Raw genomic sequence first — 23,050 nt, forward strand, 5'->3', positions numbered from 1 at the left:
TAAACTAAATCTGCCTGCTTCAGAACGTTTGAGTCCAGTTGGATTTCTTCATACTTGTGCAGTTATCTGCCTTGTTTTGTCTTTAAGATGCTGGGATTCAACACAGAAAGACTAGAACATAAACAAGTGAAATGATTTCATCCCAGACAAACAACTTATTTTTCCCTTTGGAGACAGCTAATTTTCAAGGTTAAATAGAAGACGAAATGAAAAGTGTGACTTAAGGCTGGCCACAGTCATGCTGGCATGTTTGGTGAATGAATTCCTTTCGACAGGCAGTCATTGCATGAATTTAATGTGCTCCTTTAAGGCGCTTGAAAGTACAACAGCAAATCCTCTGTTTTTCAAAATAACAGCCAATCACTGTCGGTCAGTGGGTGCTCGTGTCCTTCGTGTGGACTACATGGATGTCTGAAGGAGTTGAATGCGACGACGCCTCTCAGCTTGGCTGCTAATTTACCCCAGTGGCCAACTGCAGTACTACAACTAAACAAATGCCTTGTGGTCCAGTGACTACAATTCTAAAAGACACACCTTTGAAACTGTTGGTAGGACAGCTTCAAACAAGGTCAGTTATTACTCAACTACTACCTAATAATTATTAACAATTTCAACTGTATTAAGATGTTTTGAATGAAGGCTTAGCATTTGTAAATGTTACTCAGAGCATAGAAAAGTTATTTTTATGTGTGTATCCCAGTGTAAAGTCTACATGGCGTAACATGTTGTGACATACAGACCAAGTGGGGTTAGTCAAACAATGTCTAACAGATGACTGCCCTCCATCTTGGAGTCTGGCATTCAGTTCTTATCGTACATCTGTGCTTCATTCAAAATAAGGTGGCCCTGGTCCAAACAATAAGTTTGGAACAGGGTTCTTTGAGGTGTGGTTTTATGTGGTCCTTATTCAGTAAGTGTATTATCTGCAGTAGATGGCCGTTGGCACCCCGCCAGTTTGGAGAAGCAGAGAGTAGCGCAGGTCAGGAATTAAGTCATTTCTCAGGCAAGGTGACTTTGCCCTTTGATTAATACAAATTCATTGGAGCATCACAGCCAGCGTGTAGGGCACCAAGGCCAAAACCAATAGTGCAATAACAAAAAGTGATAATTACATTGTATGAACACAAACCAGTATACAATCAGTAATTAGAAAACTGTGTTGAAAAACAGCACTGATTTCATTAAAACTGTCACCTGAATGGTTGACATTCCACAAAATGTGAACAACTCATTATATTAATTGTCATTGTTATATTTTAAAGATTAAATCAAGTCTAGAGATGAGCTAATCCGAACAAGTTGGAAGCATAGAAACTGAGTACAATTAGCTGATTATTAGCCTGATCAGCTGCTGTCAGTAATCAATACTAACACGCATTGTTAGACTGTAAACCATCAATCAAACCAGTAATTATCCACAGTCAATGAATGTCAGACAGCTGTATCATGCTTTAACTGTAGAACTTCCATTTCCCTGCACATAAGCACAGCTGTTTGCACGCTGTATTACCCCTCATGATCTGGCTTTCAATGGTTTGTGGAAGACAAAATAAAGAAAATAAAAATGTATGATTATGACGGCAGGTGTTAGTAGTCGTACTATACAGATTAGGAACGTCTGCAGACTAAATGGTTTGTTCAGGAAGTCATTTCATGTATTTGTACGTATTTAACGCTATATTACCTGATGGCTGAATATAGCAGAGCTCTTCAGCAAGTGTCTATCTGGCTTATTTAGCGGTGGTCTGGACCAGTGCACCAGCTATGATTTCCTGTTAATTGCTCAGGACAAAGTCTTCTGCAACGCCAGTGAATCTTGTGCACAGGTGTGTGTTAAGAGATATCAGACTTGTAAGAACATTTCTGTATTGTTATTCTAAATCTTGATTACTTTTTTCTGTGAGGTTTGATCACTGGAGTGTTCCAGATTCACCTCTCTTTGACAAACCTGTCATAAATCACTGATCTCAGCCTGCTGAATACCACCTGATCATGAGGAGATGTATGCTTGTGAGATTGCATCATTAGTATTATCAACACACCTTGCGTCGATATAAACTGGCTGTTCTGCTTCATTCTCTTCACAGAATAAAAAGAGGAATGTCACTCTGCAGAGCTGGTCCTGCTGTTTGAACTCAGCAGACAAAAACATAGATTTAGCAGGTCGTGTTAGAGGACCTGAAACAATTGAAAAACATTTGTACAGCTGCCAATGACGCGTCAACAGAGCAGAGCTGTACTGTGACAGATATAAAGAGGGGACTGTTTGACATGAAGTCAGATGCTAAAATCTGTCTTTCTAAAGCAAACCGGTCCATGACTAATGTGAGAGGCGGACATCAAGGGGGATTATAGCCTACAGAAGGTGAATGTACAATGGTGGTTCAACAGGGGATGATAGTGAACAGAGACCTGCATCAAGACCCCGAAGCAGCTGTCAGCTGTTAGCAATGATGATGATGAAATGGTGAACAGAATATTCATTTTGCTTTAAGTTGGTTTTAGAGAAATATTTGTATGCCCAAAATAATTTGAATTAAGGCATCGTGATTTCAGGTCAAATGAGTGTTTTTCGCCTGTGAGGAAAGACAGACTGAAGCAGCAGAAGTAGAAAAAGACTTGTGAATACCACAGATATTCCAAAATCGCTTGTGCGTGACAATTAACAACGAAGCTCAAGGCCCAATGAAGCCTAATGTTTCATTTACATATTTTTACACTGCATGTGATAAGAATCATTTTGTGACTATTTTTGTGTGTGTGTGCTGTGGATGAAGCTGTTAAACGTAACTTAGCAGCTGACAAGGCTAGCACCAGGACTAATGTGAGCTGGGTGGGTGTACAGAGAAAGGCAGCGGTATCTGGCTGTGATGTTGAAACAAGGCCAGCTTGATTGCTGCAGCGTGTTAGCTCATGCACATACATGCACACACACACACCTCCATACATACCATCACACATAACTTTCAGTACACAGCAGGCTGTACTTTACATTGCTCGGCATCATAGAGCAGCACTTTCTCATCAAGATTTTTTTCTGACTTCATTTGGGCTCCTGGCTGTTCCAGGAAAGGCAAGAGTACAAATCAATACGTGCACATGGAGTACAAGCAGAGTAAATGTGAGGCACACCGTAACTCCATGCCGAGAGCAGTGTTCCTGTGTTTTCAAAGACAGGGAGGAAACCTTGGAGGGTTTCTATAAATCTGTATTTGTGTGAACTTGAACAGAAAAGGAATGAGAGTTCTTCTGTACGATAACCTTGGTTTAGTTTCCTCTGTCCTCAGCGTAATGTCGCAGACTGTTGGAGATTGTTGCCACTCGGCCTTGCATTACAAGCGCCCCTGATACATATAGGGATTATAAAGACGCTTCTTTTCAGTGCGAGTACCTACCAGCCACGGTTTTTCCATGTTCACATCAGCTGTAAAGAATTTGGCCCCAAGCCCTTTTTTGTATTTAAGAGAAAATCCCTGCAAAGACAACAGAGAGTCAGGATTCAAAACAAAAAGTTATGCAGCTGTCCAGTCAACGTCAGTGTCCAACCTAGTTTCTCTGTTTTTAAAGTATAAAAAAATCTGATGCAGCAAGCAGGAAAGAGGAAAAGGCCAAAGCTCGATGAAAAGCGAAAGGGTGGACTGGAGCAACCCGGCTCCCTGCCACTGCAGCTAATTTATGCCTGCGGTGGAAGTCCATTATTGTCACTTTTGTTTATTTGGGACACTAATGTGCAGAAATGGCAATTAGAGAGCCACAAAAAGCACTCAGCTGGATGATTTTCCAACCTTCCAAAATAAATTGCCATCTGTGGACCTCCTATCTGACAGAATCGGGCTGTCCTGAAATGCCTCCCTGTGAGCACCTATAGTACAACCTTGATTGCAAAAACATAAATCCAACAGAATGTGATAATTTGTTAATGCTTTTTTCCATGTACATGAAAACTGTACAAAAACAGTATATTTAATGTTTCACCTCATCAGCTTCATTGATTTTTTGTAAATATCTGCTTATTCTGAATTCGATGCAGCAACACGTTTCAAAGACTGGGAAAGTTGTGGAATGCTCCAAAAACACCTGTTTGGAACATTCCACAGGTAAACAGGTTGATTGGTAACAGGTGATAGTATCATGATTGGGCATGAAAGGAGCATCCTGGAAAGGCTCAGTCGTTCACAAATGAGGATGGAGCGAGGTTCACCACTTTGTGAACACATGATAGTACGAAGGATATTAATACATGGACTCAGGAACTTTGTAAAACCTTTGCTGGTTTATACAGTTCATTTGCATGTTTTATTTACCATGAGAAGATGTTATAGAGAGGGAAAAATGATAAAAAGTAAAAAAAAAAATTAAAAAAAGGTAAAAAAAATAAAAAAATAAAAAAAATGTTGTCATTGACCCAGATTTTTGTTTGCAGGGCTCTTGGCAGAACTGTCCAACCTCAGAGTATGATCATGTGACAATAAAGAATCTGAACTGAAGGACGTAAAAATCGTGATTTCTCAGACATGCAGCAGATTAAAACTGATGCCTAGAACAAAAACTTACTGTATCTTTAAATTATCTGTGTTGATGAACATTGAGGATACCAATGAAAGAAAACCTTTAAAGTGGAATCTTAAGAATGCTTTGGGAACCAACAGACTCTCCTTTGTACACTAGCTCTATTAAAAAGAGGGTCTGTAAGTGTCTCAGCTGAACAAATGTAGGAATTAACCAACAATTTAGAGATATTCATTCTCCTTTAACAAGCGGTGTAACTTTGAGCCTCCAGTCTGCTTGCTCCATCAACAGACTCAGCCACTGTCTGTGATATAGATAGGAGGTTATTAATAAATATGTCCCCATGACAAGCTTCACATCACTCAGGATCTGTTGTGTCTCCTTATCTCAGCGTCCCAGTGTGACCTGCAACCATTTATCTCTTCCATCTGTGCGCCTACATTACCGCCCGATCATTGTCTGTTTCACATCTCTCTTCATATTTGTTCCTACCAGATAATCTTTGGGTTTGAAATGTATCTGTCTGTGTCCTCGCTGGAGTCTTGAAACCTGTTGTATGGATGAACCAGCTTTCGGGCCGTCCCCAGCTGTTGTTTGGATATTAAATGCTCTCTCGGGTAAAAAGCAGCAAAGCAGCAAAGAGTTTTCTGTAATGCTTTTCAAGCCAGCTGTTCTTCCAGTGCAAAGGAATTATGAAAGCTGTAATACTTTTTGCCTTTTCTTTCTTTCTGAGCTTGTTGACAGCAAGTTTTTGAAAGAGCATGGAAGCTGAGTTACAAAATCTTAGTGGTTGGTTGTTTTAATGGTTGATTTGTCAGAGGTTTTAATTAGAGGCTTTTCTCATCATTACACTAATGTTTGGACCATGGTTAGGGCAGGCAGAGGCTTGGTCAGCTGATTATATAAAGATGTTACTCGTCTTACCCTTCGGAGCAGATACAGCTTATTAAATGTCTTCCAAGATGATTGGTTTGTGTCTGGATTGGCACAGAGGTAGTGAGCATGATTTGTCTGCTGCTATGATTTGCATTTCTTGTCTGAAAAGGGTTGATTGAATGATTGTGTATGCAGACCCTGTTAGTGGTTGAAGATTACTATTTAGGGCTTTCAGTTCCGTTAAATGGACATCAAACAAGCATCTTCAAATGCTGCATTGAGGCCCAACAGAACTCAAACCTGAATGAAGACAGTTTTTATTTCTGGTTGTTTGATGGTTCTAGATCCCGTTCTAACTAAATCCAACATGATGAAACATGCAGGCAGTCTGGATTATAACAGCAGCTGCAGCATTCAAGGAAAAGCCTCGAAGCTTGCCTAAAGAGACTCTCAGTTTCTCATATTATAGTGTTTAAACTCTAAACCCTCTGTAAATCAACTAGAATATTTAAAACTACAACCCCGTGGGATCGATCTTTGTTTAACGGCGAGTCATATGAGAATGCTGGTGTCAGTCTTATTTCTGTGCATGTAACTCTGTAAATGACTGCTTTTTCATTGTGAGCTGTGTATCAGGTGATTGATCTGTTGCTCCGGCTGGACTTCCATAAACAGCATAGCATAAACAGCTAGCATACACTTTTTAAAGAGGTGTTGATCCAGTTGTAGGATCGTCTCGGAGCTCCGAGTTTGTGGTGATGTCGTTCTGTATTGCATTATACACAGATGTGCTTGTGACTTCAGGACTTCAGTCTGCCTTTCATTGATATAAATGGGGTGGATGAAATATTTCCACCCGTCAGTATAATGCACTTCAATGGCACCACAAACTACAACCTCCAAAACGATCATGCAGATGAATCAGCGCCTCTCTAAAGCAAGAGCTGAACATTGTATCCTTCATGTAGGGAGGATTTATGGCAGGACTGTTGTGCTAGACTCCATTAGTTTTTTCTAGGGGTACATACTGAACTGGCAGCAGAGTGTGCAGTCACTTACTCTGCAGTCGAACGAGGCAAGCATTGTTTTTACCAGAACACCAAGTGGAGCCTGTTGTTTCTATCCATTGAATGAATGAATATTGGGGAATACCCTGCAGGCAGTTGACTGTTAAAGTCTGGCTGTTCATCGGTCAAATGAATGCGCTACCTTGTCCTGCTAAATGGCAGCTAAAGTCAGCAACGAGTCATGCCTGTATTTGTCACCAGGCTTTATGGTCTCTAAATGGCAACACTGTTTCAAGGTTGTCCCACTAGATGTCCCAGGGGACACCACCTGGGACTCCAGAACAGCTACTAAGTGGACTTTGAAGTGAGACTGTTTTGTCAGCCAAAGTATAATTTGTATTGCTGCGCTGGTCCTCCACTGCTGGTCTTATTGAGAAGCCAAATCCACATGAGATTCACAATGGGGATTCACCCAAAACAGTTGAGGTAACATCACAAAGACAAATCCCCATCAGAGACCTGGATAATGTTGGAATAATGTAAACATGCTGATGAGTAAACATGTCTCTTTGTAAATAAGATACCCTGAGTTTAAAATCAACCCCAGCATTCAAGTGTGTATGTAATCATGCTCTATGTGTGCATGAATTTTCCTTTGTGTATGCATGTGTGTGTGTGTGTAAAGCATGTGTGTTTGCATTTCCAATGAACTGCAGCAGATCATGTGTCTCTGTAAGACCTTGACTGACTGATTGAAGATGAACACACACTGCCATCAATGCCTCATGTTATGCTTTTAATGTGTTACCTCCTTTGTTATCACACTGATTTTGCAAAAAATGACAATCACACCTTCAACAACACCTCAGACTTGACATTACTAAAAGTTCTTGTAAGGTTGTGTGGACTAGTTTTCCATGTTTCACCACTAGAGGTCACCCTATGCGGAGGTAAAAATGTCACAAGGGGCAAAACATCTGAACAACCTGTGAGCACGATTGGCTTTGAGAAGCTGACAGCAGAGTAAAAGCTGCAAAGTAAAATGTCCCCTGATGTGCAACCAGAGGCATCAAACACCTCTTTGTTTTATCAAGCTGAAGAGGCGCATTACAACCAATTAGCGGCACTTTTTCCCTTTCAAACAGAAATGATTGTTTGTTAAAATTGTGCAGCAGGGAAGGACAAGCTGTGTGCACAAAATGCTTCCTTTTAAGAGACTGAGGTGCTGTTATTGGCAGCTATAAATAATGCACTTAGTGATTGATGGTTTCTTGGTTCTGTGTTCAGCTAGGTAGATACCCAGATGTCTGAGGAGGCTCTGAGGATGACGTCTTGGCCTTGAACCCCACCAGTATGTCAGGTAAGATGTCTGACCTGAACTGTACGAGCACGTACCACTGAGCATGTGTAGAGGGCCGTATGTCTGGTCCACATGGGTATTTTTCAAAACGTAGCTTTCTTCTTTCGTCCACACACAAACGCAGTTTTAAGTCACTGAAAACGGAGCTTTTGGAAAAGTCCTTCCAGGGTGAAGATATTCAGAAACCCTGTTTGCAGTGTGGACGTGCAGACAGAGAAAACAGAGCATGGGCCGTTACCTCCTTTAATTGCTAATGACAAAGGTGGGTCATGCCTTTGGTTGCAGGTAGCCTACTGGAAATAAATTTTATTCAGGCTTCTGACTGGCCAACACAGCTTTCCGGTTAGGATTATATTAATGCCTGTTGGTTTGCCATTCTCTTGACGTTGCTTGTGTAGTGCTTTTTTGTGAACGAGGGAGGAAAAACGCTGTTTTAAAAAATACCCATGTGCAGTACGTGTGGACTAGGCATTAGAAAAAAATATTATCAGTCTAATTTGAGTGTTTAGTGATGAGCTGTCACCACCGGAGGACCCTGTTTACTGTGCAACGCAGTAAACAGGGTCCTCTAACAGCAAGGAACAAAAATCCCTTTAAATGAAACTTGTCCTTTTAAAAAGAAGTCAAAATTGGTGAAAAATCAAACCCTAAAATCCACAAGTCTAGTCTCAGAGTTGTGATGAGAAGTAAAATGCTCCATTCTTTAATGGCCTAATGAATTTAAAGTTAAAATTTCTCACTTTCAACTTGGAGAAGTTGGCCTCCAACTGACGTCCTTTCCCACATTTTTAACCATTTATTATCATTCGTTCAATGCACACTAGTAGACTTCAGTTGCAAAACCTACAAAGCTGTTTAAGGACATGTTAAATCTCCCGGCTCCTACACAAGATGTGCTTTTTGCTGTCTACAGACAGCTTGTCCCATACGTTGCACAGACAGTCTGTGCCCCTCCGTGCATGTTTACTCAGCATAGATTCTGTAGCGCACAGGGCGAACGCGCTGTCACGTGTGGATTTAGCTGGTCGCGCTGACCTGGCTGACCTGGCACATATGTTATTGATCTCAACACAATGAACAGACTCAAGCTTACATGTATCACAGGCGGAAAAGAGCCTGATCCCCTCACCGACTGTAACTCCAGACCAACAACAACACTGTGTGACAAAGTGATGTTTGTGATGCTGTTGTGTAGGATTCACATTAACCTGCTGTTTTATTCGCATCTGACTGTTGATTCCTTTGATGTGATGTGAAAAGCAGAGCAGCGTCAGTCTGCCTCTCTCACCTGTTTCACTGAGCGAGTAGCTTTTTTTTTAAAGTGCCTCTCCCATCTATTTTAGAGCCAGCAGAAAAATGCTCCCCCCGCTGGAAAGATGAGGCCATGCAAAATGGTAATATTTATCCTCCCTCTCCGCACTGCTTTTCCTCCTCTCTGTCAGTCTGGGTGAGCTTTGGAGCACTCATGAGAAATGTAAAGCTTTTGACTAAAAACAGCGGAGCTGCTTCAGGTTTTAACCTCTTTCTCTTGCTTTAAATGTTATGAAACGCCTGGAATGACATGACTGATTGGGCTCAGATCTGATAACTCGGTTAAGTACTGATTTGGAGAAAATTTAGGAAAAAATATTTTCTCTTCATTTTCAGGCTTTCTCTTTCCAACAAAAATCATGACACATAGCCCAAAACATTAACCAGGTTCCTCAGGGAATCATTCTGAAATCTGATTTAATTACAGACAGAGTCGTGTCTTTTATTTTCATTGTATTCATTTTACCTCAGCTAGAACTAATGTGAAGCTGAGAATTGGTTGTCTAGGTTGGTATTATTAAATTAAGACCTACAAATAAATGCAAAATATTGATTTAATTCTATTTGATGTCATTAGTGACCAAAATAAATATCCACCTATTTAGTTATTAGGCTAAGTTATGTAGAAATAGTATTATTTGCAATAAAAAAAAAAATATGCAGCAACATCACAATTAGTTAAGTCATAAAAAAACACTGTATTTTATGTGTCTGTAAGTTTCCAATGCATTTGTAAGAAGTTGGCACTAATTCCATGTGAAATAGAGACAGAGATCTGTTGGTTCACTTTGAATGAATTCATTTTATTAAATACCAAGTCTGAGTTAGAGGATTGTAGTCGGTGCAAGAGTCAGCTCAACATGCAAAAAGGGCAAACTTGCCTTCAGGCAAGAAAATCATTTGACACATATGAAGAACAATAAGTCCAATAATACATGAATAATGAGTTCATATGGACATTGGGTTAAATTCTTTTCGTAAAAATTCTGTGGACAACAAACAACTAAAGTAACTTAAAAAAAACTGTCTCTGGTTTCCTTATAATTTCTTTCCAGGACAGAAAATGACAGTACAGGATTCATATAAAATATAGCAATAAAATAAAGCTAAAAAATAAGACATTTCATGAATGATCTAGTTGTTTGCGAGGACTTCAGTGCAAAGGACTGAAGCTTGTCCACTACGGTTTGGTCTCCAGGAACAAGGACAAATGATCTCTTTCATTTGCTGAGTTATATAATGGGATCACTGACAACCAGATGCTAAAATGTTTAATTTAAATGACAAGCGTGTATCCTCTCCACTTGCAATCAGAAAAATGTATAAATAAAGACGTAGCGGTACGAGCTGATAAAGACAAAATACAGCATGAAAGGACCATGTAGGAACAGATAGACAGTATGTCTGAAAGAAGAGTTAGCTCGTCATTTAAACATTAGGAGACGAGGTCTGTAAAGTGAAGATCCAGACTGCTTCACGTCTCTTTAACAGCAAGATCACCAGCTGTAGACAGCAGACTGACCGTATCTATACCACAGAAGAAGAGTAGGAATGTCATGTTTTTCATCATTAAGATATACAGCTACAAGATAACCTCCGTCATCCCCACATACAGCACTTTTATTTTCACTTATATATTGCTTAAACTTGACCAAAATGTTGTTATTAATACATTTTTCTGGTTGCAATTGTAGAAGAAGGTGTGTGGGAGTCTTTTGTTTTGCTGTGTCAACCGATCGTCTTCTCCTACGCACTTGTGCATCTACTGGTGCGCAAAAGTTGAACTTCTAATGACAAGTATGTAGAAATGAGTGCAGGGTTTAAATGACTGTATCCTGTGCCGGTCTGTCTGTAACATGCTGTATGCACAGACTGGATATTATCGAGTTATAAGATGACAGATGAGCTAAAGGACTGAAGCACCTGTCAGACAAACTGCTGGAAAATCACGGCCTGATGTCACTTTCAGTTATTTGTAGACTATTATTGTCTAACTCATTTGCTTTGCCACATGTTTGACTCAGCTTATCATCTAACTAATCACTAATGGGCATGTGAGCATGCAATGGAGACTCTCCACTCCCACAACCACTAAAGCTTCCTGCAGAGCTCTTCATATGACTGCCAGACAGTAAAGCCAATGTCAAGCTCTGTTCCTAAAAGAGACGTTTTAAATGAAATGCAGCACACTCACAGTCTCTCAGACAAAGTCTCCATCGTGCCTGGCAGCTGTTTTATTCTCTGCACTGGTCGCTGGTGCATTCAAGGACACCACAGTCAGTGTTGTAGCAGCCTCATATGACCTTCTCATAGAGGCCAGGGCTGCTGTGATAGACCAGACTCATATCTGGTGCTCTGTGATGCCTATTGGCATGAAAGGATGACTTTTAAAGTTGTCTCAATACAGTTTAAATTGCCTGAATTCCTATTTCACAGCTTACATTTGTTGAGTGTAGAGGGTAAGAAGAGTTTTATTTATATAAAGACATGTCTGGTTCAGAGAAAATGGTATGGATGACATTTTCTTCGTAGTATTTTCCACGTCTGTCATCACTGTTTCCATCATATCTTCTCCTCTAGGACCCTGCAGTAGGTTAGCAAGCCAAACATACTAACTTCAGTGTGGCTTTGAATGACACTGCACAGTTCTCCAGTGGTAATAGCATCATTAATCAATGTCAATCAGTGTCTTCTGCATAACTACAGTGAGTCAAACAGTGCAGGCTATATCAGTGTCTTTTACCTGTTAATTACGTTTCTGGAGGTGTTGTTCATCTTCTGCTCTGTTCAGCAAAAATTGCTCATTGCTTTTCCTTTTCATTACGTTCTTTATCTTAGTACTCGGCAGCACAGCGAGCATTATTCACATCTCAGCTCAGCTCGGTGTGCAGCAGCGGAGCTGGAGATGATGTCAGTATGGCTGACATCGCGCTCACACTGAGGTTAATGTAGCCAGACTTTCACTGCAGATGCACAACCAAAACAAGAAGATTGCACTTGAAGCCTGCAGTGGTTTTACATTTCACAGCTCCCTGCCCTCTGCTCGTTTACTGTTACCAAACAATTGAATGTTGTGATCACTGATAATCATTGCTCGATTTTCGGCTCTTTTGCTTTGTACTTACATACAGGCTGCATTTAGTCCCACCTCTGATCTGATTCCAGTACATGAAATTAGATATCTGCCAATACCGAGTACTGATCTGATACCAGTGTTTGATTAGCTACATGCCTCACTGCAGGATTGTTCCTTTGTGTGTACGACAACATAAGGTTTGACTTAAACTTTGCTGTTCTTGGGTGCCCCTGTAGCTCAGTTGGTAAGGTGTGCACCCCATGTACTGAGGCTGTCAGTCCTCTGCAGTGGCTGCAGGTTTGACTCCCACCTGTGGCTCATTAGCTGCGTGTCGTCCCCTCTTTCCTGTCATGTCTTTAGCTGTCTCTGTCACAATAAAAGCAAAAGCCTAAAAAAAAAAAAGCCATTGCTCTCCTGCCTTTGTAAAACAAAATGTAACGTATACATCATAACTTTACTGAATTGTTATTTATTATAAAAATAATGAATAATCACGCACCAGCATCTTCTTAACTTGCCATTCTGTGGCTTATGTCATTTAAGTTGTCCAGTCTCTAACTGTCATAATCCCCCAAAATAAACACCGGAGCTCCAGAATACTTAGCCAACACAGCATTAGCCTGTGTGTTATCCTCGGCTACCAGGAGGTAGAGACAACGTCAGCATGTCCAGGACAGGCGTGCACACCTTGTGTTGAGACAGCCCACATGTCCCATCATGCCATGCTGGACTGAGTAGTTTTTCTGTTTTATGTTCCAAAATGCAAATGTTGCTTTTTGTGAGTGTTCATTGTCATTTTGATGTTGGTTTATAGTTTTAGGTTTTTTTTTAGTGACTTGGCTGTTGCATTTCTTGACTCCAGCTGTATAATAGCAAAATTCTACAAACTTGCTGCTATGCACGATGTAGTATGTGCATGTAGACAAAGAGACGTAGAATTGAATAGTTCGGTCCATCTTTCAGCCCCCGTGTCACAGATACTTGATCCAGATGTTTGGATCACTGTCAGACTGGTATCTGATCTCAGTATTGGATCAGTAAATCCCATCTGTGCCATTCCATCAGCTTTTCAACAGTGGAGCATTTTCTTTGCAAACTGTGTGACCTCAGTAAATTCAGCAAAGTGCATAATCAGTTTTTGTTGACGTGTGTCCGCCGATTGTTTGTCTCCTCCTCACCTAAATGCATACGCAGATGGAAGAGAGATGCACCCTGCAAACACTCACACAAACCTTTGTCCTGTTTTTTGGTAGGTACACCAGACGTGTCTGCGTCAGAAAGTGACACATCTGCACCTGAGAAACAAGAGGAAAAGCTTTAGTAAATGAGGATTAGCACAGCAAAGGATGTTAGTAAATTGCTTTGTTCAAATCACTGTAAACCAGTAATGCAGGATTGCAAAAGTGAAATGAATTCACGTGGAAATGTTTATTAGTTTGAAGCAGTCTTGTGTCACAGACGTCTTCGTGAGCTTACAGTGATAATCAGTCAGAACTGTGGGTGACTCATAATGCCTCATCACTGCTAAGGTGCTTTAAAGAGGAAAGCTGTGCGCTCAGAAAAGTCACCTTTCATGCAGCGCTGAAATGAAACGAGTCGAACAGAACAGAGAGACTTCAGTTCTCGCTGCTGTTTCACACAAAGACATATCTTCGCACGCTCAGGCTGTTTTAACGCAGGGAAGGTTCCACCCTGCAGGCCTGGACAAACACTTCAGACGTGTGTGTGTGTGTGTGTGTGTGTGTGTGTGTGTGTGTGTGTGTGTGTGTGTGTGTAGTTCTGGAAATCAGCACACCCCATAAGACACACATCATTGTTTTTTCATGTGTTACGTTGTGTTCTTTGTGAGCTTTGCAGCTTTTAGATACATGTGCGTCCCAACTGATGACATCATCAGGTGAATGTCTCCGGACTTTCAGCGAATTAGCGGCCTTGATGTGGTAGCGTGAAGGACACTGCATCCTAATGGGAGTGGAGTGCAGTGTGTAACTGCCGTTTTGGTGCTCGTTGTCTTGCTGTTCAGTGTGGAGCAGCTGGCGTTTTCTGTCTCTAGATGACATCATCTCCACAGTCTGTCTCTCAGCTGTTCAGCTGAACACCACACTTGTTCAGATTCACACGTTCAGATCGAGCTGTGTAATGTCAGACTGTGGGGGCTGCTTTTCTCTCCAACATTTTGATTTTGTGTTGTCCTTCTTTGCACCGCGATCTGATTTCGAGTTGCACACGCTTTCGTGTGGTCGCTGCGTTCGGACAGAAATAGAGGGATTTTGGCAGCTTTGTTTTGGCTGGAATTGAATTGTGTGCGTCTCAGGAGAAATCTCATGCAATAATGTTTGCCTTTAGAAATCTCTGCCATGATTATTCACTCATTACATCTCTATCTCAGCAGTGGCTTGTCTGCAGACGCCTTAATGAGGTCAGGGAGGGGAACAACAGCAGCTCTGATGAAGTGTTTTTGACAGCCACAGTTACTTGCAGAAGAATGAGTGTACAGTTTTTATTCCAAAGCTGCAAACATTTCACATTGAAAATTACAGGACATATTCTCTTGATGGGTCTTTTTTACTGCGAACCGAATATTTCAAGTTATCCGTGAGTGATAAAACATCACGAAAATATAAAGAAAATATGGCTCTGCTCACCAAAAATCAGCTCTGGACTCACTGATGACAAACATTTTCTGCAAGTAAAAGAGCGAACTGCATGTTTCAAGTCATGAGCTTCATGTTGATGGTTCATGAGGAGAACAGATTACATGCAGGAACTCAAATAATGTCATTAATGTTCACAGACTTTGATTTTTGTTTTTTATCTATTTATTGTGAAGTGACTATAATTGCAATTACCTCCCGCACATTATGTTAGAGCTTCAAATGTATGATAAATATACATATGTATATGCCAGAAACATAAAAAAAAGCACACACTTGAATGAAAATTTCATCTCCAAAAATATAACACAAGGTAGGAAATTAGCAATAAAAAAAAGTCCAACAAAATATTAATTCAAAACATCAAAAAAAAAAAAAAAATTATGTGATTACAGTAGTAGTAGTAGTAGTAGTAAAACATTCAAATAAAATAAAAAATAAATAAATAAATACAAACTGTATGTCATCTGTGACACACCTCAAAAGCAAGGACATTATTGTGAAAAGAACAATGCGAGTCTTACTAAAATCCAAAGATTTAAGTAAAAACATACAAAGAGAAGCTGTAAAATTGATTAAATAAGGAGGCTATCTTCATTAAAAACCACATGCATACTGCAAGTTTAGAGTCACTGTGGGACAAATTACAGAGCAGGACAAAGTGATAGATCACATGACCCAGCGGATCCCTAAAAGACAAATGAGATACAAGGTTACAGATATCAGATATCAGTCTTTCCTCGTGGCAAGTGTTTTACCACATTTTCTACTGTCACATACCGTGGAACCCTCTGTATACTCGTTAGAGATGCAGCTGATCTGTTAGTCATCAGAACATTATTGTACAATTCTGCCAAACCCTGGATGACATTCAGTGTCAGCGTTCATTGCAATAACTGAACGGTCAAGACATGACCTGTATTCATCCTTAATGCCCACTGCAGGTGCACCCTGAACACAGTGATTCACAGTAATAAGTCAGACTGGATTCTTTTGGAGGGGAGTTTTGTGGGAAAAGCAGTGGATGCATTTAAAATGAATGAAGTTCAAAAAAAAAAAAAAAAAAGAGCACAAACTAAAATAGATTGCAGCAAATAAGTGCAGCATAATCCTCTCAAACTTTAACCTGACGGATGGGAGCCTCCTGTTGTTCCCCTGAGCTTACCCTGAACTTTAAGGGGAAAGGTTCACCAACTAATATGTCCTCCTCAGGTAACACAGAGTAGCCGGGGACATCTGGCTCAAGGCATCATGTCAATTGAGGGCCCGGGGTGAAAGAGATTCCCCTCATCCAAAAATTGTTCATGACCGGCTTTGAACCCTCAAGACCTAAAGTAATCAATCAGGGAGGGAACATATCTGAGCAAAAGCCCGCTGCTGGGCCACTGTGGTGTGGCGCCATGGACAGAGAAACTGGGATCCTCGTTTGCAAGAAGGACAGATTATTGTCAAGAAGCGCCACGAGGGAAGACGTTCATTGTTATCTAAAACAGAGAGGCCTTGTTGTTTGCCTGAGCCGTTTGACTGCAGACCAGACGCGAGTATCCCGTGGAGTATTTCTACTTACTCAGCATAACTTCACACAGGAAGTGTGAAATATTCCTCTGGACGTTCAACAGATTTTTATCAGAGCAAGGTTAATCAGAAAAAAGAGAGAACTGATGAAAAAGACAACTGGGGTGAGTAGAGAAATGTTTCAGTTGTCTAAAGTGCGCTGTGGATTTCTTATTATTTGTTTTTATGGACTAAACGTCATTGTTTTTGTTGTTGTGGTGGTGATCGTGGTTACAAGGTGCTTCTGAATATATTAAATGCTACAGTCGAATATTAATCTGGAATGTTTTGTCTGCACCATCACATGAAAAGACATGCACAGTAATCTTAAATCAAGCTTCACTTACTATTTTAATGTGCAGATTTATTTAATGTTAGCTTTTATTTGCATTATGTCAAAGGGAAATATTAAAGTATAATATATCAGATAACTGCAGTAATTAATTTTTATTTTTTGTATATGTATATATATGTGTATATGCAGTTTTATTATTATTATTATTAATGTTGTTGTTGTTCTTTGCTGTAGCTTTTGCATCTGTCAAATGTTTTATATTTAAGTAACAATAAATGTTTTTTTTTCCTGTATGCTTCTCTAATCAAAGATTTTTAGTTGAATGAAAAAGATTTAGAAGAAAATTCTTCATTTATTTTAATCACAGTGCATAATAAAAGTACAAAAATACAAAAAAAAAAAAAAAAAAAAAAAAACCTGTTAGAAAAAGGTGTTAGGAGCTTACAGAGAGATCGTTAAAAACATAAAACCTCACATGGAATAACCAGCGGCGTTAATGCTGTGCGCTCAGACAACAGATTGTTTTGGTATTGACAGGCGTTAAACTCTGTCTGATGAACGCTTAACAGTTCGTCTTTCAAGAAACTCCAAACAAGATTAGTCCAAGGCGAGGACATCACCTCATCAAAAAGTTAAACTGGTATCAGGCCCTCTTTGCAAGCAGATTTGCCTGATAGGGCCTGCCTCTTACCAACTGTTGCATGTTGCATTGTCACACGCTTATTACATGAATGGAGTCAGTAATCCTGTGCTAAGCCTGTTTATTCAGCCACACTGTATCAGTTAAACACTGATCGGCCATATTTGCCTGGTTTTCATTCTGCAGTTTGTGTAAATAAGTTGAGAGATGCGATAAATGTTGACTGTGTTCATTTGAGATGTTTAAAGTTCAGTGATTGCTGTTGGAAACACTGATTCCAGATCTGCACGGGCAGACAAAATGTTCTGTGGCAATCTCTGTATACAGTCATTACTTTAGCAGGTTTAAAAGAAGACATTTTAACAGTGGAAACAACTGAGTGCGTCGCTCAATTCAACATGAATTCTAGATATGGAACCAGAAGCAGCTTTATTGGCCAAGTTTGTGTGCACATACAAGGAACGTGACTCCAGTTTAAACTGCACTCTAAACTGTACCTGCCTGGAAAAAAAGACATGCAGCTCAATGAGGAGGAAAAAAAAGACTGAACAATAAGTTAAGTAGTGCAAAAATATCCAATAAATAATATACAAAGAATGATGAGGCAATGAACAACATGTACAATGAGAAATGTACAGTGTGCAGGTATTTATACAGTTTGCTTACATAGTGCCAGTCAAATCTATTTTGAACATTTTATATATTTCAGCATTTTCAAATCTTAAGCAAACTTCAGGAGAATAGGAAAAAAAAGTCAGGATTGAGTGAATTTTGTGTTTATTTAAATGGAAATGAGCTCAATTTTAACAATTTCATATATTGAGAAATTGCACAGCTTTCGTCCACAAGCAGCCAACATAGTCATTTGAACACTGTTAAATACGTTTGTTATGTTCATCTTAGCATTGTTAGCCTTTAGGTTTCTTTTCCCAATTCTTATTTTTATTCTTATTCTAATTGTTATTCCCCGTTGCACATTAGTCTTGTTGCCACCCAGCGATCCACTGCTCATACTGTATGGCCATGCGACAGATAAAAACCTCTCACGTTGGATCTTCATCACCGTAATGAGCCACATGCAGCTGAACATGTTTGTTTTCCACTTAACGCCAGCAGTGTCTATCTGTGTTTAACATATAGAGGCTTAACTGACTGACCTTTCCATTGCACCTGTCTTTAATGAAGCGCTAATCAAGGTTGAGAGCTTGCCAAGGAATAGGTCCAAATAAACAGCGATATCGGACTGCAGGTCATTCGTGGGACATTGTTAGACTCCGCGATCACAGAGAGGTAAATGTCAGCTCAACACTGACAAAACTGACAAACTGTTAACACTCTGAGGAATTATCACAGGAAGAAACTGACAAAAAAAGAAAAGAACAGCAAGTACGCAACAAGTTTCCTTGTTTCCTGCTAAATTCTCTTGTCACTGTGCTGTGCTGTTTTTAGCCCTTTTCAGTGCAGCATCTAAAACTGAGCTGTAGTGACGATTGTAATTCCACATATCAAAATATCTCCATAGACTAAACTGTATTTCCTGTTTCTTACAGGTAGTTGAATTATTACTAATTATATCTGCAGCATGTAGTTCGTCCTCCAAGTCCTCCAACAGATGAGATGAACGAGGAAACTTTGAACAACATGAGGACAAATGATTCATCTGAGCGATAGTTGAAAACCTGAGGTTTGAGGTGAAATCAAAGCAGCTCAAAAGGCGCTTTTTACTTCTTTTTTTAACATTTTAACAACGTTTTTTTTTTTCTTAAGATCATTTTCCGAGCATTTGTCCTTTATTATTTCTTATAGTGACAGCTAGAGAGAGACAGGAAAGGCAGTGCAGAGAGGGAGGGAATGACACGCAGCAAAGGGCCCGGGCTGAAATCGATCCCCAGCTGCTGCGATAAGGACGCAGCCTCAGTAATGTAATCTATGGGGTGAGCTACCAGAACACCCTGTGGTCCTGCATTTTAACAGAGCTGTCAGGTCCATCTCACATATTTCAGCACGATAAACGCGCTCCACAGAACAAATGCTTTGCTGTCAATGCAGATCAACTTGTGCACAGCTAATGGGATTAAAAAGCCAGTGCTCCACAGTCAGACCCGTCACTTCAACATGACTTGTTTAAGTCGCTTGAAGTGTTAAATAATATCTGGACACATAATCACAACAGGATTACAGGATTATCCTCGCCCCGGTTCAAAAAGGACTGAAAAGGCAGTTAAAGAGTTAACAGATTTTTAAGTTCTGTAATGGTTGATTATTCATTTATTTCAGTGTTGCCATTGGGACAAAGTAGAGGATAATAATCATGTGGAAATTCAAAGTATAGGAAAATAATGACACACGGAAACACTTAACATGTGAACAGGTTTAGCCATATGTTTATTCATATTCAGTCACCTGCTTGACATTTGATCAAGGTCTTCAAATCTGTCAGTGTTTGTGGTCAAAAATCCGTAAGAACGCTGATGATTCGGACTTCTTCATAATCCTGCACACTAACAGTATGGGTCGTGTCTTTTTCAAAGATGTGATGGTAAGCGTGCAGACAGGATGTGATTCAGAGAGTTCAGATGAGTACAAGCAGCAGGGATTTTAAAGCCAAAACTGCACGCATCTTTACTCAGACTTCGCCATGTGTTCACGCATCCACATGTCTACGTGTTTGAGGCCCACCTCGATGATCTATTAACCGACAAGATGTTCTGTGCTCTGGTATTTGGTCATCTTAAGAAGCTCAAAGGCATTTGTGTGATCAAGTTTATGTCTCGAAAAGAAGCTTTACAGAAAAAGACAGAAGCAAACAGAAAGCAGTTTACGGTCTAATTACGATGGATCTCTGCGGTTATTTCAATGAACCACAAATTCTTAACTGATCTAAAAAAACAACTTTTTTTTTATTTTCATTAGGACTCGTCTGTTTATCTAATTCAGAGTTCCTGAAAGCTCTTGATAAGCAGACAGGATGGCATGAGACTTCTGCTGGAAATGAATAGATTTCGATTCAGTTTTAGTTTTTGTTCCTCTGTAATCGGTTTGGGGCTCTCTCTCTCTCAATGCTGCTGGAAACAGAGGACTAATTTATGCCATGCTCAGATTCACATGGCTGCTTAATAAGACTCTAACTGGGCTCATGAGAATTCTGGAACCTAAAATGGATTAGCAGACTTTAATCGTTAATTGTCCCTAATATGAGTCTATGTATTTCTTGGTAATGCTGTGTTCTTTGAACCAGTAAAAGCCTGTTGGATGCAGGATGATCAGCTCTGACTTATTCTCTGTATAATGCATCTTAGAAATGTAGACACTGACCGCTCCACTTTAATTGTTTGATGATTTAAAGGTAACTACGATGGATTACCTTTGAACCAGCAGTCTGTTAGATAAATGTGTTAAACACATCATATCTAAGAGGGCTTCATATAATATACTGTGTTTTTCTACAGTGATAAAAATTATGATTTGCCTCTACGCTGAAGAACTTATAATAACCAACAGGAAAACAAAGCTCTCACACTCTGCCCCCGCTTTGATTCTGTAGGGTTTCTGGCTGTTTGTATGTGTGTTTATTTTATAATCAGTCCTCAGTAAAAGCATTGCAAAGCACCACAATGTTCTGTAAAGAGGTGACATTTGTAGAAAATGAAGAAACCTTGCTATGTTACAGAGGAAGGCATTATGAATCCTAACAGCTCCACGTCCTCGCCATAAGGCTTATCCCGTCTTTATTGATCAGGAAGCCTAATCAATATGGCTGAGTGTAGCCGGTGTGGAGGATAATAGGTGTATTATCTGAAAGAGATCATGCTACGTGTCACTCAGTGTGCCGCTCGCGTGTCTTACATCGTGGGGAAACAATATTGATTCTGAAAATTACAGCCCTTCTTCTTCTCGGTGGATGGATTATTTTTAAAGAAAATGGTTTTATTTTGTAAGATTTCAGTATAAATAGGACGAAATGTGAAAACAAACACAGACAAAAACGGTCCATTATATTTTAAGAACCTAAGACTTAACTTTATTTTTCATGGTTTTTATTGTTATTGGTGTTTTCTTTTCTTTTTCTTTTTCTTTTTTTTTCTCTTTTTAATTTTTAAAGTTGAAATAAAATTTAATTGAATTAATTATAGTGTTATGTGATAATTTACACACGTTGCATATACGTGTTGTATGAATCTTCCAAACAGGACAGCTGATTGAAAATATAGTTTTTTCTGTGGTTTTGATCAGCTCAGTATTCTAAATGAAGTTTTTATTTTGGTTATTGTTCTTTTAAAGAGTGTTATTTATTCTCAGTAATCCCCACATTAAAGCTCTGTTAAGTGCTCAGTCGTTCCTAAATAAATACGTTAAATACATGGTGAAAAGTCAGGCCTATGTGTGGAAACCACAGAATTGCTTTTAAAATCTTCTTAGTGTCACAACATTCGCTAAATAGTTGGCAGGAATAATTATATGACACTGACCTCAGTGAGCTTGTTTTATTTACAATACACACAGGATAAGCAAGGGGGTTAATACAGAGAGGTTAAAGGTTAAAGAGTTCGGAAAGCTATCGGGGTAAAGAGAATTATTCATCCTAACACGATAAGAAAACCTTCATCAAAAGACTTTTGCAGTTCAAGCGTTAAGTTTTCTCGGAACGTTTCTTCGCTTTCTTTAGAATTGCTTTCCACTCGGTGGATGTTATTAGATGGTATTTACTGTAGGTGCAACACGCAAGGTCTTAATCTGTGACATCGCCACTGTCTGTAGCACATCGAGGATTTGTGGAGTGTAAGATTAGAGCTCTACGTCGTCATAAATCTCTGCATCCCAATTCGGCCGGGTGGTGGCGGGTGGGGCAGTTGCTAGGTGTAGTCTGTGGTCTGTGGATTTGGTGGATAAAAGCTTTGTATGTCCACGAAGGGTCAACCTCCATGAAGTTTTCTCAGGCCAGGAAACTTCTAATCGTCGCTTTTATACGGCTTGATGCTCTTTCTCAGACCTGGTTTCTTTTTTTAAGCTGCTTTTCTTTTTTGAGAACGGGCAGTTCTCAGACTTTACGCCGAACTTTTTTATGGTGCTCTGCTGTGGCTCTCCATGATGAACTACTGCATACCAGACATGTATGAAATGCCTCACGCTGGGGTCGGAGGCTACACGATGCAGGGCGGTGGGGAACACTGCATGTACCCAGGTGAGGGACCTGGGTACGGACACTGTGAACCCCAGCCGCTGCACCATCCACCCTGCATGGAGCAGTCTTGGCCACCCAACCAGCACTACTCCTGCTCGTATGTTGGTGGCCCTCCTGTTTTTAAGAGCGAGTTTTGCAGCATGGACATGCCTCTCAGTCATTTCCACCATCAGCCTGAATATTTCCCTGACATCAAACATGACTTCTCACACCTGCAGTGGATGCAGGGGGCACATAAGAAAGGTATGACCTCCGAATGGTTGTTTACATCTGGTGAAAGGGCGTTTTTGGTCGGGCAGAATTGCTGCAGGGCCACATTCAGGTTTCAAGTTTTGAATTGACTTACGAAATAGATTCTGTTGTTTTGTGGCTGTCTCTTTGGATTGTGTGTGAAGAATAGGTTCCATTTTCCTAATCTTTGTTGTTTTTTATTTTTTGGTAATTAGTGATGAGTCCTTCATGATCAATGAATCAATGATGTCTGGGATTTTCGAATTAAGTCTGATAAGCGTAAATCCAAGATTTAAGGCGTCATGCGGTGACATGCAATACTTGGTGCATCTGATGGTCAGTGTTTGGCTGAGGC

The 23,050-nt window shown here is 40.0% G+C and overlaps 1 protein-coding gene across 6 annotated transcripts in view; it reads left to right on the plus strand.

The window, feature by feature from the left end:
• The window catches only part of thrb (thyroid hormone receptor beta), a 109,447-nt gene that overhangs the window by 71,959 nt on the left and 14,438 nt on the right, over positions 1-23,050 (plus strand). For 3 of the 6 annotated variants that reach the window (XM_076753788.1, XM_076753785.1, XM_076753786.1), the window contains exons 3-4: positions 7,680-7,752; positions 9,096-9,146. In XM_076753788.1, the coding sequence (XP_076609903.1) occupies positions 7,746-7,752; positions 9,096-9,146 (58 nt within the window). In that variant the 5' untranslated portion in view covers positions 7,680-7,745. Of the gene's footprint in view, positions 1-7,679; positions 7,753-9,095; positions 9,147-22,188; positions 22,708-23,050 lie in introns of those variants that run through there. The other 3 variants (XM_076753783.1, XM_076753784.1, XM_076753787.1) reach the window with 2 other exon arrangements.

The sequence above is a fragment of the Chaetodon auriga genome, chromosome 17, assembly GCF_051107435.1.
Source record: "Chaetodon auriga isolate fChaAug3 chromosome 17, fChaAug3.hap1, whole genome shotgun sequence".
NCBI classification, from domain to species: Eukaryota; Metazoa; Chordata; class Actinopteri; order Chaetodontiformes; family Chaetodontidae; genus Chaetodon; species Chaetodon auriga.